Consider the following 14,201-nt stretch of genomic DNA (forward strand, 5'->3'; position numbering starts at 1 on the left):
ATGACTATTGGTAGGACTAGGGGGTAAACGAGTCGAGTCGAGCTTGAGTATTACTGAGCTCGACTCGAAAACTTTGAAATGAAGCTCGATTCGATTCGAAAACTTTGAAATTAAGCTCGATTCGAACTCGAAATTCTGAACTGAAGCTCGTGAGCAGCTCGAAAAGGCTCAAAATGAAAAAAAAAATTATTAAACTTAACAAGATTGAATCTTCAAATCAAACTCAAACCTGAACTTTAAATATATGAAAACTTATTGTATTTTTTAAAAAAAATCAACACATAAATATTAATATTAGTAATAATTTATTTAAAAAAAATAAAATCTTAATATATTATATTTTCGAGCTGCTCACTAGCTTTTCGAGTCGAGTATCAAATAGCTTATTTCGACTCGCTAAGAATTCGAGTCGAGCTCGAGTTCGAGTTGAGTCCATTCGATCCGAGTATTTATCGAGCATCGACCGAATCGATCTCGAGTAGCTCGTGATCTGTCTCGTCTCATTTACAGCCCTAGGTAGGTCAACTTTTAAATTGAATGTGGGTCGACATTTTTGTGGTGGGAGTGACGGAACAAAATTGGATCCACTTTATCTAAACCCATTTAGCTTTTATTCTACATTCCACTATTTTTCCCTATTTAAAATTTGGGTAAATTATGTGTTTAGTACCTAAACTACTAATTTTGATTTGTTTTAGTATCTAAACTTTCAAATTTTCAAAACCATGGCTAAAGTTTAGTTTTTGTTTCATTTTAGTATTCTTCCGTTAAAAACTTTAGTTTTTTATTTCATTTAGTACCCCATTCAAAATTAAGTGTTAAGTTTTGGAAAGATTGAAAGTTTAGGTACTAAAACGAACAAAAACCGATAATTTATGTACTAAACGCGCTAAGTTTTTAACGTCGGGGTACTAAAATGGAATGAAAACTAAACGTTATGCATGGTTTTAAAAAAAATAAAAGTTTAGGTACTAAAATAGACCAAAACCGATAATTTATATACTAAATGCGTAGTTTACCTTTAAAATTTTAAATAATCAAGTCACCTCAATTATTAAGGCCTAAGGGGCTCGTTATTATCCCTTGTTAATATGGTCTCAAATATGATCTCAGGTTCGAGCACCACATATATGTAATTAAATATCGCAGTCATGTAGTTGCAATTTTCTTATTTGCAGAAAGTTTTCTCTGTTATCATTCTAATTTTTGTCCCCATTGTTTTGGTTTTAGGCCAACGAAAGCAATGTGACAAAAAATTAAATCTATAACATATGGGGTGGGCATTTTACTATAAGTGGGAGGGAGGAAAGTTCAATGTAATTAATCTAAGTCATCGCCGACAATTCTTGACGCATGAATACGGTATATTCTAGATATTCTCATGCATTTCATTTCTTAACTTATTTTACACACAAATAGTTATATACACATTAATTAAATAAACTTTTAAGTATTCAAACACGTTACAAAATTGTCTAGCATTATTATTTTGATTTTTCGATCTCAGCATGAATGGAGCGACCTTAGTAGTAAATGAATTGTTATTATTTCTTGAGGTCTCATGTTCGAGCATCAGGAATGTTAGGGGGTGAGTGTTCAATGTCAAAATGACTGAGAGATATCTTTAAATAAATATTGTCTTATTATTACCATTAATCAGGAAAAAAACTTTCCATCTTATGTGATAGATGAAGTAATCCATTTATTCGTCATTATTCCATCGATTAACACGTGCAGACAATAAAAACGATACTTCACAATAAATATCACATTATAATGATTTTTCTTTTTATAGTATGATCTTTGTATCTCTTTCACGGGATTAATTTTCGTATATCAAGACTTTTGGAGAAACATCTCTAGACATAGGTTTCAAGAGGTCTTTATCTCTCGGGAAATCGCGACACTTTGACATAACTTATGGCGGGTTCATATCATTTGTTAGAGTCCAACAATTTCAATCAACCAATCATATCTATTAAAGTTATCATTTTACAAATAGTCATCATAATCTAACGTCTGATAACAACATTAACGGTCACTATAAATCTCTCAACCAAGACTTAAAGAATGACATGAAACCATATTAACTGATTTATCATCCTCATCCTTAGTGGATATTGAAAATCATGCTAGCAATCAATTGCCATTTAACTACCGGTTGTGATTATTCGTTTAAACTAGAAAAGATGGACCTTTTACAATCTTCATATATCTTTTATTTCTTCAACAAATTTTTTAAATTAAATTCAAAAGAATAAAAATAAAATACAAGCAAGGCATTGGGAAAAATTGTTTTTGCCAAGACATTTCAAAGAATCCATGTAACACCCTCAGACTGACAAAGGTGACCCGATCCGATCCGATGTGTCACATTAGAGCCACTGAGCGACCCACAATAAAAAAGTCTATGAGAAATTAAAAAAATGCTAAACAATTTCAAATCGTAAAACAATTTATATATGAAAAAACAAACAGAAAAACCATTCAACTATTAAAAACAGAATTTAAATCATACAACTTTTTGACTCGGTATAAAAATCAAATATGACCTACATGCCCCTAATTACGCTTGTATCTTACTCTATAAGCCAAGCTGAATGAACCCCCATTACTAAAGTCGATAGTTGCATTGGATTGATTCATTTAACCTGAAATGGTGAGTAAAAGAGTGAGCTTTGGTAGCTCAAAAATATAGAACTACTAGGTGATGCTGAAGGACATGAAAATAAATGACAAGCATAAAAATTTTCTCATTGATTCAAGCATCTACAGGTTTTCGTGATGAGCTGAGGTTCCACTGATATTTCTTCAGGTAACAAACAAGTAGCTTATAGCTTAGAGGAAACATTCAAAAGACCAGGTTCAGAGATTGAAACAAACGTCTAGTGTGTTCCTTCAAAACCAGAATAAAATGTAATCATAGTTTAAAAACAGTAGTAGTTATTTCAGTAAAATAAGTTTTTAAAATCATTGTAGTACCATCCATCTGAATACTCCATGTTAAATTTCCTAGGACATCATCCATAAGGACTTACCCTAGACTTTTAGGATCTAGGAGTTCAATATGAATGATCAGAACAAAAATGATTTACCAGCTAGCTGAACTTCAGAGACTCCAGAATCCTACCCAATCAATACCCCAATAAAACAGTTTCAGATAAAACCAGTAATATCAGAAAACGTAAATCAAAGTTGGGTTTTTATTTAAAATATAGAGTTTCCCTCTAACCGTACACCAAATACAGTACCCCCAGAACATACATCCATAAGGACTTACCTTATACCCCTAGGATTTAGGAGTTTATTATTAATGATCAGAACATAAAGAATTACCAGCTAGCTGAACCTCAGAGCCTCCAGAAACCTACCCGGACAGTACCCCAGCAAAACATATCAGATAACAGGCATTAATATTAGAAATCATGAGCTAATTGTACCTTGTGTCAGAAATCATAAATCAGACATCAGAAAACATACTTTGTATAAGTCAGAGAAAACATTTTTGTTAATAAGAAACACACTATAGGATCCATATATTTTTCGAATGCGCTTGGAAATTATCAAGAATAAAAAGTATGAACTTTGCCTGCTAATTCGCGATGAACGGTGGCCTTAACTAGGGCGAGGCTGGTCGGATTTTGACTGGACTAGGACGACGAGTCGACTGGTGGTGACGTCACGTTCTACAGATGCTCACGGTGGTCGAAATTGCAAAGAAATCAACAGTGGGTTTCGACGGCTTCACCTAGTTTTGCACATCGATCGGCGGCGTCTTTCGAGAAATTAATACAATGTTTTGATCGGGGGACAATGGAGAACAAGTTGGTGGTGGTGGTACACGCCACCGGCGATCGGAGGTCGATGAACTACGATGAGGCAGAGGGTGAAGGCTAATGTTTTCTACTAATATGGCTCTCCCATGTAAAAAAAACCCAATGACGAACATGAATTAAGGGAAAAGGAATAAATCACCATTCAAGTCCTTGACCAAAGGAAAATTTTCAAAATAGGTCTCAAATTTTAAAATTTTCACAATTTAATCCCTCGAACAAAATCTCAAAAATTCAGGGTGTGAAAATCCACTTGATCAATGTCTATGAGACGTTGATTAAGATCGTTTAATTATCATTTTACAAGTCTTTTACATTTAATGCATCATGTATTTATAAGTGTACAACGAAAACAAAATGAAAGTTTCTTTTTCTTATTAAAGCCATCCCCTATTTAATGCAATGCTACAAAACACAGCACAAAGTAGCACCCACCAATTTTGTTTTGGGTAGCCACCCTCCCATCCTTCAGCTGCCAAACAATGTGCCCTCCATGTGCCTTAGTTCAACACTCCCTTTTCATATGGGGCCATATTCAAGACCAATCATCAATGCAGCTGCCTTTCATTAATGCTAATCCCATCTCATATTAGGGTCACATAAACAAAAATATGGTAAATAATTGAGGCATGCATATGCAAATGTCTAATTATTGTACTGTACATGGGTTATTCATAATATGTTTTATGTCCGTTTTATGATCTATATTTGGAGTTTGTATTTTTTTCCTCCCAATAATAATAGAATTTCTGAGGTTCAACTTAATGATAATTATTGTGTTATAAACTTTTATGTACAGTAGATGCACTTTGTTAAAATAATTTATCTATATGCTTTTATTGAAGCTCATAGGCTAAGCATTAGTGGGTATATAAAAACAAATTTTAATTATTTGGTATATTATTGATTAAGGATAACACACACAAAAGGTAAATGTTAGTTGGCAGTTGGACGTTTTTTCAGGTAAAGTCTGTTGGTCTAATAGTTTAAAATTGAATTATTCTTTGAGAGGATGTTCTTCTATCACCAATGGAGACACTAAAAGACTGTTATTCAACGATCAGCATGTATAGATCCCGATGGAGCAGGTGCGGACGTTCGTCCCCTAAAAATTTAAAATTATCATATTTTTTAGATTTTTAAAATTATTTTCTATTGAAAATTTGTTTTCGTCTCCTAAAATTTTATAAGTTCAAATTCACCCTAGCATAAGATTCCTGTTCATCAGCTTCTTTAAATTCAGATAATTTTGGCTATTGGTAATGCAAGTTGCAGGGTATATCAAATAAATTAATTGCAACTTTACTAGTGGCAATTAACCATCGCTTTTAGTTCTTCATAAAGAAATAAATGTTCCAAATTTCTTTTTAGGGGTGAGATCAATTTAATTTGGTTGATTTTTGTAGAAATTTTAAATCATTCGATGTAAATTAATTATTAAACTTATTTATAATTTAAAATATTTTCATTATTATTAATGTCAAATCTATAACGACTTTTAAGAAAATTAATAAAATTCAGTCGATTGAATATTTTCACATCAATAAACTTGACGATTTCTTACATGAACACCGTAAATTGTTACTAGTGTGATCCTAATATATTCCTTGTGGTCGTGGGATCGAGTCTCACGGTGGACAATTCATAATTCTGACTGCCGAAGGTCTTTCACGGAAGCTGCTCTCAACTTGGTATTGGGGGCAACCTACTGCCTTACCTCCCCCTCACCCCATTACATATGGGAATAGGATCAGCTAGTTTTTTTTATAATTAGGATAAAATACATAAATAGCCTCACGATTATAGGATCCTATTTTATTAAGTCTCACGATTATTAAAAGTTATAAAATTGTCCTCCGACTATAGAGTTTTATTTTGTTGAGTCCATCGACTACTAAAAATTATAAAATGGTCACCTGACTGTTCATCATCTTCCAAACTCATCATTTTTCGTTAAAAAATGACGATCGTTTGAGCTGGACATTAACATGAATATTGCGATATGACAGTCGATTCAGATTCTAGGATCAGATTTTATCATATCACAGTCAGTATGTTAATGTTTAGCACAGAATACCGTCAATTTTTTAGTATAAAAGGACGAGTTTTGAACATAATGAATAGTCGGGTGACCATTTTGTAACTTTTAATAGTCGAGGGATTCAACAAAGCAACACTCTATAGTTAGAGGACCATTCTGTAAATTTTAAAAGTTGAGGGACTTAATAAAACAATATCCTATAGTCAGGATACTATTTGTGTACTTTACCCTTGTATTTAAGAAATTGTTTGTGTTAACTCACACTTTAAAATGCTACAAAATAATGTACAATATTGCTAATGCATGTTTAAGATATTTTCCAAGAATACTCTTCTTTCTATGATATTGCTAGTTCATATGAATATGCAACAAATGGTACAAGATATTTCTCATTTCATGGTACAAGATCAAAGATATTTATCTTGAGACCACTAATACTTATTTTATTTAAATTTATTATGTTCATGTGATTTTATTAAAAAAAACAGTTTATTGGCTTTTTTCCACCCCAAATTTGGTTTTTTTAACATGTTTTATTTAGGCTATCATTTCCACTTCACTATAATTATGCTGATAGTAGCACATGTCACCATGTGGACATGTGATCCAACGGCCTGCATTTTCATCTCTTATTACCATGAGATGTGCTTACCACTTCCATGCCCTTACATGTGCAACTATTACATTTGCAACACTGATTTTGTCCCTTTTTAATCACTTTCTGTTTATTTTTGGGTAATCTATGCATTTAGTACTTAAACTCTCTGTTTTGGTCTGTTTTGGTACCTAAACTTTCAATTTTTTCAAAATCATACCTAACATTTAGTTTTTATTTCATTTTAGTACCCGCCGTTAAAAATTTAACGTGTTTAGTACCTAAACTTTCATTTTTTTTCCAAAACTTAACGTTAGATTTTGAACGGGATACTAAAATAAAACAAAACCTAAAGTTTTTAATGGTTTGGTACTAAAATGAAACAAAAACTAAAATTTAAGTATGGTTTCTAAAAAAATGAGTTTATTTGTTAAAACGAACCAAAACAGATAGTTTAGGTACTAAATTCGTAATTAACCTTTTTTTGATAATTTTCATTTTTTCACAATTTGTAAACAAATATTTGGTAAATGGAAATAGTACTTGTTTTTTCAGAAATGAAAATATTAAAACATATATATTTTTTTACAATAGAAACATGAAAAGTAAAACAAAATGTATATATATGTACGAATTTAAATCGAAACGAACGATTTAAAATTTAAAAAATTATTAAAAATAAAATATTTTTCATGTTTATATAAGTTTAAACTCAAATCAATTCATTAATGCAATCAATAATGCAAATATAAATCATGATTGTTGTTTCTATTTGCCAAAAATCTAACATGTGAGTGCTTTACAAATAAACACAAAAAAGACAGATGTGCACGTGTATATGCTATCTATGATTCCATGCAGGTAGGTTGAATAACATGGTTTTAGGTCGTAATTAACATAATTTAGTCGCTAAACTCATGAAATCTCTATTATACAAGAATAAATACAATATACACATTAAAATAATTAAATCTAACCATTGTGGGCACGAGACATCCTATTGATGGACACGTTGAAGGGTTTGAGAATGTTGTGTTTTATTATAAATTAATATGTCTTCTTTCGACAAATTAACCAACCGTTGGCTTTTAATTAATTTTAATAATATTATCATAAAGTGAAGGAGTGTAATATTAAACTTTTGAGCGGTTTAAGGTCATGCATGACATTAGGGGAAGAGACAATCTCCCACTGCAAAATCGTATGCTTTTTATAAAATAAATTGGAATAGGGAATCAAGTATTTTTTAAAAACAATTATTTGCTTTTGAGGAAACAAAATCTTTTCCCAGAAGATATGCTAATAATTAGTGTTAAAAAAATTGGAGGGTTGGAGTTCATATTAAGACCTTCTTTGAGAGGTTGATAGTGAAATGATCATCCAGCTTAGTTGGTAGAGCACAAGGTTTTTAATATTGAGGTCGTGGGATCGAGTCTCATGGAGGGCATTTCATAATTCGAATGTCTCCTACGAAAGCTGCTCTCAACTTAGTGTTGGGGGCAACCTAATATCTTACCTCCCCTTACCCCATTACATATGGGAACAAGGGACAACCATTTTGAGAGGTTGATAGTCTTCAAACCTTTCTAATTTATATGCAAATTATGTATGAGTTATCTATTTATAATTGAACATGGATTCCATTTAATATTTTTTTATTATTGATACATTTTATAGGTTATGTTCAAGATTTTTAATCATCCTTTCCAATAATATCGTCTTTACGATTTAAATCTAAATTTTTTAGAGTCCGGTAATTTTAACCATGAAATTAAGTAACAACAATAAATAAAAGACTTAATTATAAAAAAGTATACAAACTATAGAGTTTTTCATGAATAGGTGTTTAAACTTTTTTTTTTTGAATGATCCAAGTGCCTAATGTTATAAACGTCATTATTTTTGGTGTCCCGGCCGTAACTGTTGTTAATTATCTATGTTAAGTGACACGTGTCACATTCTGATAATTTTGAATTTTTTAAAAATAAATTATTATTATATGTATAAAACCCTAATTTCTCTTAAATTACAAGAAAAAAACACTGAACCCCTAATTCTAACCCACCACCATCGCCCTTGCCGGCCACGACCATCATCGTCGACATAGTTTCTGTCATCTTCCTAGTCATACACTGCCATAATTACCGTCGATTGAGCGTCGGGATCGCGACGCATGGTACAAAACATCGATTGATCATCGATTGGTTGCAATTTCATAGGGTTATTGATCGGTAGGGAGAGGTGAGGTCGAGTGGAGCTTCATAAACGACAAAGGTCGACGACCAATGTGGGTTTAGGAGTTGAAATGAGGATTTTCAAAGTTGTGGGTCTATTTTGAATTTTTTTTTAAATATAATTTTATTTTTTTAATTTTAAATAAAAATTTTAAAATTACTTGAATGCGACATGCGCACCTAACGGAGAAAATTAACGACGTTCACGGCCCGGACACTTAAAGTCGTAACGCTTGTAACGTTAAAAACATATTCATAAAAACGCTATAGTTTGGACAATTATTTTATAAAAACGCATAACAACAAATATTATAGGGTTTTGGGTAAAAATATTTCCATAATATTTGTATGCACCGAGACTAACTTACTTTAATGCTTTATGTCGTCTTACGTAGGGCTAATATTGTATGATATTTATATAAATATTCCCTCCACTGTCACTTACATATATGGTCCTTGCTGCCAAGTGTAATCTGTTAAAAATATTAAGTATTGATTTATTGACCAATTAAGTATTAATTGCATGGGAAATATCTGTTTTATTTACGTATATCAATGAGAAATATACGTGCGTTATGACTTTAAATTGATGAAGAGTAATCATTAATTATTGGACGTCAATTTTAATTAACATAACATGTATTAGATATAACACATGCCGTGCTCTTTATGGACAACTCAAACCGAGTCATCACTTCATATTTATGGGCTTTGATATTTTCGATCACCAACTAGCAAACGTTATAAGCATGGCGTTAACATGAATTAGATCGAGTCTATCGAAACATGATTAAAATTTAAAAATGTATTTCATTTATGTTTGTATATTCTATTTAAAATTAAAATTTCAAAAGCTTCAATCTTATTATAATATAAATTAGCTGACATTATTTCCATATGTAATGGGGTGAGGGGAGGTAAGGTAGTAGGCTGCCCCCAACACCAGGTTGAGAGCAGTTTTCGTGGAAGACCTCCGACAGTCAGAATTATAAATTATCCACCGTGAGACTCGATTCTACGACCACAAGATTAAAAACCTTACGTTCTACCAACTGAGCTGGTCGGACAATTTCTTAAAGAATGTGTATATGGTGTTACTGTTGGAGAAGCGTGTGGGTGGGACAAACGATGTGACTTGGATTCTGGGGTTGGAAAGCAGCAAACGCCACGTGTTTCCCTAAACCACTCTCGTTTGAGGACGCAACGCGGGGTTAGACGTGGTCTGCCGCTACCCTCCCTATCTATCTGTAGTGCCATGCTGCGACATTCCATTACTCATTTCCATTTTAATTTTCTACGGTTGTTACCAATGTAAAAAAAGAAAAGAAAAAGGGTAATTTATACAAATAGTCACCGACCATAGGATACTACTTTATTAAGTCTCTCAGTTATTAAAAATTATAAAATAATCCTTCAATTATAGAATGTTGTGTTGTTAAGTCAATTGAATACCAAAAGTTACAAAAATGATCACTCGACTATTCATTATCGTCCAAACTCGTCATGTTATGTTAAAAAATTGGTGATTGTCTAAGTTGAACATTAACATAACATGATGACTGAGATATGATTGCCATTTGAGATTCTAGGTCAGATTTTTATCATAATACAGTTAACATGTTCACCTCCGAATACCGTCAATTTTGGAACATCGTGAATAGTCAGGTGACCATTTTATAACTTTTAATAGTTGAGAGACTCAACGAAGCAACACTCTATAGTTAGGGGATCATTTTGTAACTTTTAATAGTCGATGGACTTAATAAAGCAGTACCCTATAACTGGGAGACCATTTGAGACCATTTTATAACTTTTAATAGTTGAGAGACTCAACGAAGCAACACTCTATAGTTAGGGGATCATTTTGTAACTTTTAATAGTCGATGGACTTAATAAAGCAGTACCCTATAACTGGGAGACCATTTGAGACCATTTTATAACTTTTAATAGTTGAGAGACTCAACGAAGCAACACTCTATAGTTAGGGGATCATTTTGTAACTTTTAATAGTCGATGGACTTAATAAAGCAGTACCCTATAACTGGGAGACCATTTGAGACCATTTTATAACTTTTAATAATTGAGAGACTCAACGAAGCAACACTCTATAGTTAGGGGATCATTTTGTAACTTTTAATAGTCGATGGACTTAATAAAGCAGTACCCTATAACTGGGAGACCATTTGAGACCATTTTATAACTTTTAATAGTTGAGAGACTCAACGAAGCAACACTCTATAGTTAGGGGATCATTTTGTAACTTTTAATAGTCGATGGACTTAATAAAGCAGTACCCTATAACTGGGAGACCATTTGTGTGCTTTACCCAAAAATAATATTAAAAACTAATATAATATTAGTGAAGTTATAAGTACAATAATTATAGTTTAATCTACATACGACTTATACGGGTGAAATACGAACATCAACTCTCAAAATTATTAATTCATATTATTATTTTTATTATATATCATTTTAATTAAAAATTTATGATTATGTATCATATTTGATTTATTATCGAAGCATAAAATTACTCTATATATGATGCTAACTACTAAGTTTTTTTTTTTATGAAGTTACGATTCTATTTCCCTTTCTCCTACTCACAATTGTTCATAACACATTACTAATAATGTAAATTACACAAATTTTTTAATTAAACAGAAGTAATTGCTACCAAATTTGGATAATGAGATTCAGTTTAATTAATTTTTACGATCATTATTATTAAATAACAATTCCAAACATCAACTTATATCTTAAAAATACATAAAAATTGATGTCGTTATAGAAAAGAAAGAAAAAATATAGGATAAACTACGTATTTAGTACCTAAACGGTTGTTTTTTATCCATTTTAGAATTTAAACCTTCAATTTTTTTTAAAACATACCTAAATTTTAGTTTTTGCTTTATTTTAGTACCCGCCGTTAAAAATTTAATGCGTTTAGTACCTAAATTATCAATTTTGATCCGTTTTAGTACCTAAACTTTTATTTTTTTTCAAAATCTAACGTTAAATTTTGAACGTGATACTAAAATGAAACAAAAAATAAACTTTAAATCTAGTTTTAAAAAATTTAAAAGTTTAGTTAAGGTGGGGTGGTGATCAGTGTGGATTAAGCAAATATGTCACGCAAACCCGCCACACAGGTCGTCTAAATCACTTTAAAAATTGTCACTCAAACTCACCCTAGGGTGAGCCCCATCATCACTACTGAAATGTAACACGTGGTCTCCTCTTACATGTCTTTAGTGGACTTCGTCCCTTCTCTCCATTCTCTATATATACCTTCTTCTTCATCTCTCCCCAACACTCACTCCACTGGATCCCCACATTTTCTCTTCAACCAAACGTCACCTAAGCCAACAAAAGCACACATTTTCTCTTCATATTTGTTAATCTTTCTAAAGAGCCAATCAAATTTCACTTATTCAGTCCAAAACATAGGAACTGGCCCTATGGCATCTTCATCGGCATCATCAGTTGCTAGTGGGAGTCCTTGTCTTAAGGCTAAACTCCCTGTTTCAAGCTCAAAACCAGCTTCTTCCTCCATAGCTTTCAAGAGGAGGGATGAGAGGAAACCCTACATTTCGTGTTCTCTTCAGACTCCTTCCATTCTTCATTTTCCTAAGCAACAATCACCCGCTTTCCCTCCGTCGCCTTCTTCCAGTCCTTCCACGAAGCATGCTTCTTGTGATGATGAGAAAGCTCAATCCCAGCAATGGAATCCCTTGCAGAGAGCGGCGGCTATGGCTTTAGATGCAGTAGAGAATGCTTTAGTCTCTCACGAGCGTCGGCATCCTTTGCCCAAAACAGCCGATCCCAGAGTTCAAATCGCCGGTAACTTTGGGCCTGTCCCTGAGAAGCCAGTCAAGCAGATACTCCCCGTTATCGGAAAAATCCCGGAATGTATACAGGGTGTCTACGCTCGAAACGGGGCGAACCCGCTTCATGAGCCGGTGGCCGGACACCATTTCTTCGATGGGGATGGGATGGTTCATGCGGTTCAGTTCAAAAATGGCTCAGCTAGCTACGCTTGTAGGTTCACTGAAACCAACCGTCTTGTTCAAGAACGATCTTTTGGGCGTCCGGTTTTCCCCAAGGCCATAGGTGAACTCCATGGCCACTCAGGCATAGCTAGGCTGTTACTTTTCTACGCTCGAGGCTTATTCGGACTCGTCGATCCGAGCCATGGTACCGGCGTTGCGAACGCTGGACTAGTTTACTTCAATGGCCACCTTCTCGCCATGTCCGAAGATGATTTGCCTTACCATGTTCGTATCACACCGTCCGGTGACTTGAAAACCAGGGGCAGATATGATTTTGATGGACAGTTAAAGTCTACAATGATTGCTCACCCCAAAGTTGATCCCCAAACGGGTGAATTCTTTGCTCTCAGCTATGATGTTATCCAAAAGCCATATCTCAAGTACTTTAAATTCTCACCCAATGGTAAGAAATCACCTGATGTCGAAATTCCGGTCAACGGACCAACCATGATGCACGATTTCGCAATCACTGAGAATTTTGTGGTGATCCCGGACCAGCAAGTAGTTTTCAAATTGGGTGAAATGGTTCATGGTGGTTCACCAGTTGTGTATGACAAGAACAAGGTGTCAAGGTTTGGGGTATTGGACAAGAATGCCATTGATGCTTCCGGGATTAAATGGATTGAGGCACCTGATTGCTTCTGTTTCCATCTTTGGAATGCATGGGAAGAGCCGGAGACCGATGAAGTTGTTGTGATCGGCTCTTGCATGACTCCCCCGGATTCCATCTTCAACGAATGTGAAGAGAATCTCAAGAGTGTTCTGTCCGAAATTCGACTGAATTTGAAGACCGGGAAGTCGACTCGCCGCGCCATCATATCTGAATCCGAGCAAGTTAACTTGGAGGCAGGGATGGTGAACAAGAACTTACTCGGAAGAAAAACCCGGTATGCATATTTAGCTCTAGCCGAGCCTTGGCCTAAAGTGTCGGGATTTGCCAAAGTCGACCTATCCACCGGCGAGGTTAACAAGTATATCTACGGAGAACAAAGGTATGGCGGCGAGCCTTTGTTCTTCCCTCGAAACCCCGATTCTCCGGACGAAGACGATGGCTATATTTTGGCCTTCAGCCACGACGAAAAGACCTGGACATCAGAACTGCAGATAGTGAACGCCATGCACTTAAAGCTAGAATCCACGGTTCAACTTCCGTCTCGAGTTCCATACGGTTTTCATGGAACATTCATAAGCTCAAGGGACTTGGAAAAACAGGCCTAATTCCATCAGCCATTTTCGATGCTAAAAAAGGAAAGAATTTACCAGAGGGATGCTTTGCATAGGATTGTCCCCGTAATCTCTTCCTCTGTTTTTAAACCCTGTTTTTTGGGATTAGTCCCACACTTTTACACCACCTTTTTGGTTATATTTTAAGGCGAAAAGATTTTGAGAAACACAGCTCGTAGCTTTTGACTATCGAAGCTCAGCTGGTTTCTGCTTATTGTTTCA

General features: G+C 34.1%; 1 protein-coding gene across 1 annotated transcript; it reads left to right on the forward strand.

Moving 5' to 3' along the window:
- Window positions 1-12,164: 12,164 nt before the first annotated feature.
- LOC120176050 (9-cis-epoxycarotenoid dioxygenase NCED1, chloroplastic-like) lies at window positions 12,165-14,201 on the forward strand. Its single transcript, XM_039182561.1, has one exon. The coding sequence runs from the start codon at window positions 12,165-12,167 to the stop codon at window positions 13,971-13,973; it is 1,809 nt and encodes a 602-aa protein (XP_039038492.1). The 3' UTR covers window positions 13,974-14,201.

The sequence above is a fragment of the Hibiscus syriacus genome, unplaced genomic scaffold (genome assembly GCF_006381635.1).
Source record: "Hibiscus syriacus cultivar Baekdansim isolate YM2019G1 unplaced genomic scaffold, ASM638163v2 tig00112226_pilon, whole genome shotgun sequence".
NCBI classification, from domain to species: Eukaryota; Viridiplantae; Streptophyta; class Magnoliopsida; order Malvales; family Malvaceae; genus Hibiscus; species Hibiscus syriacus.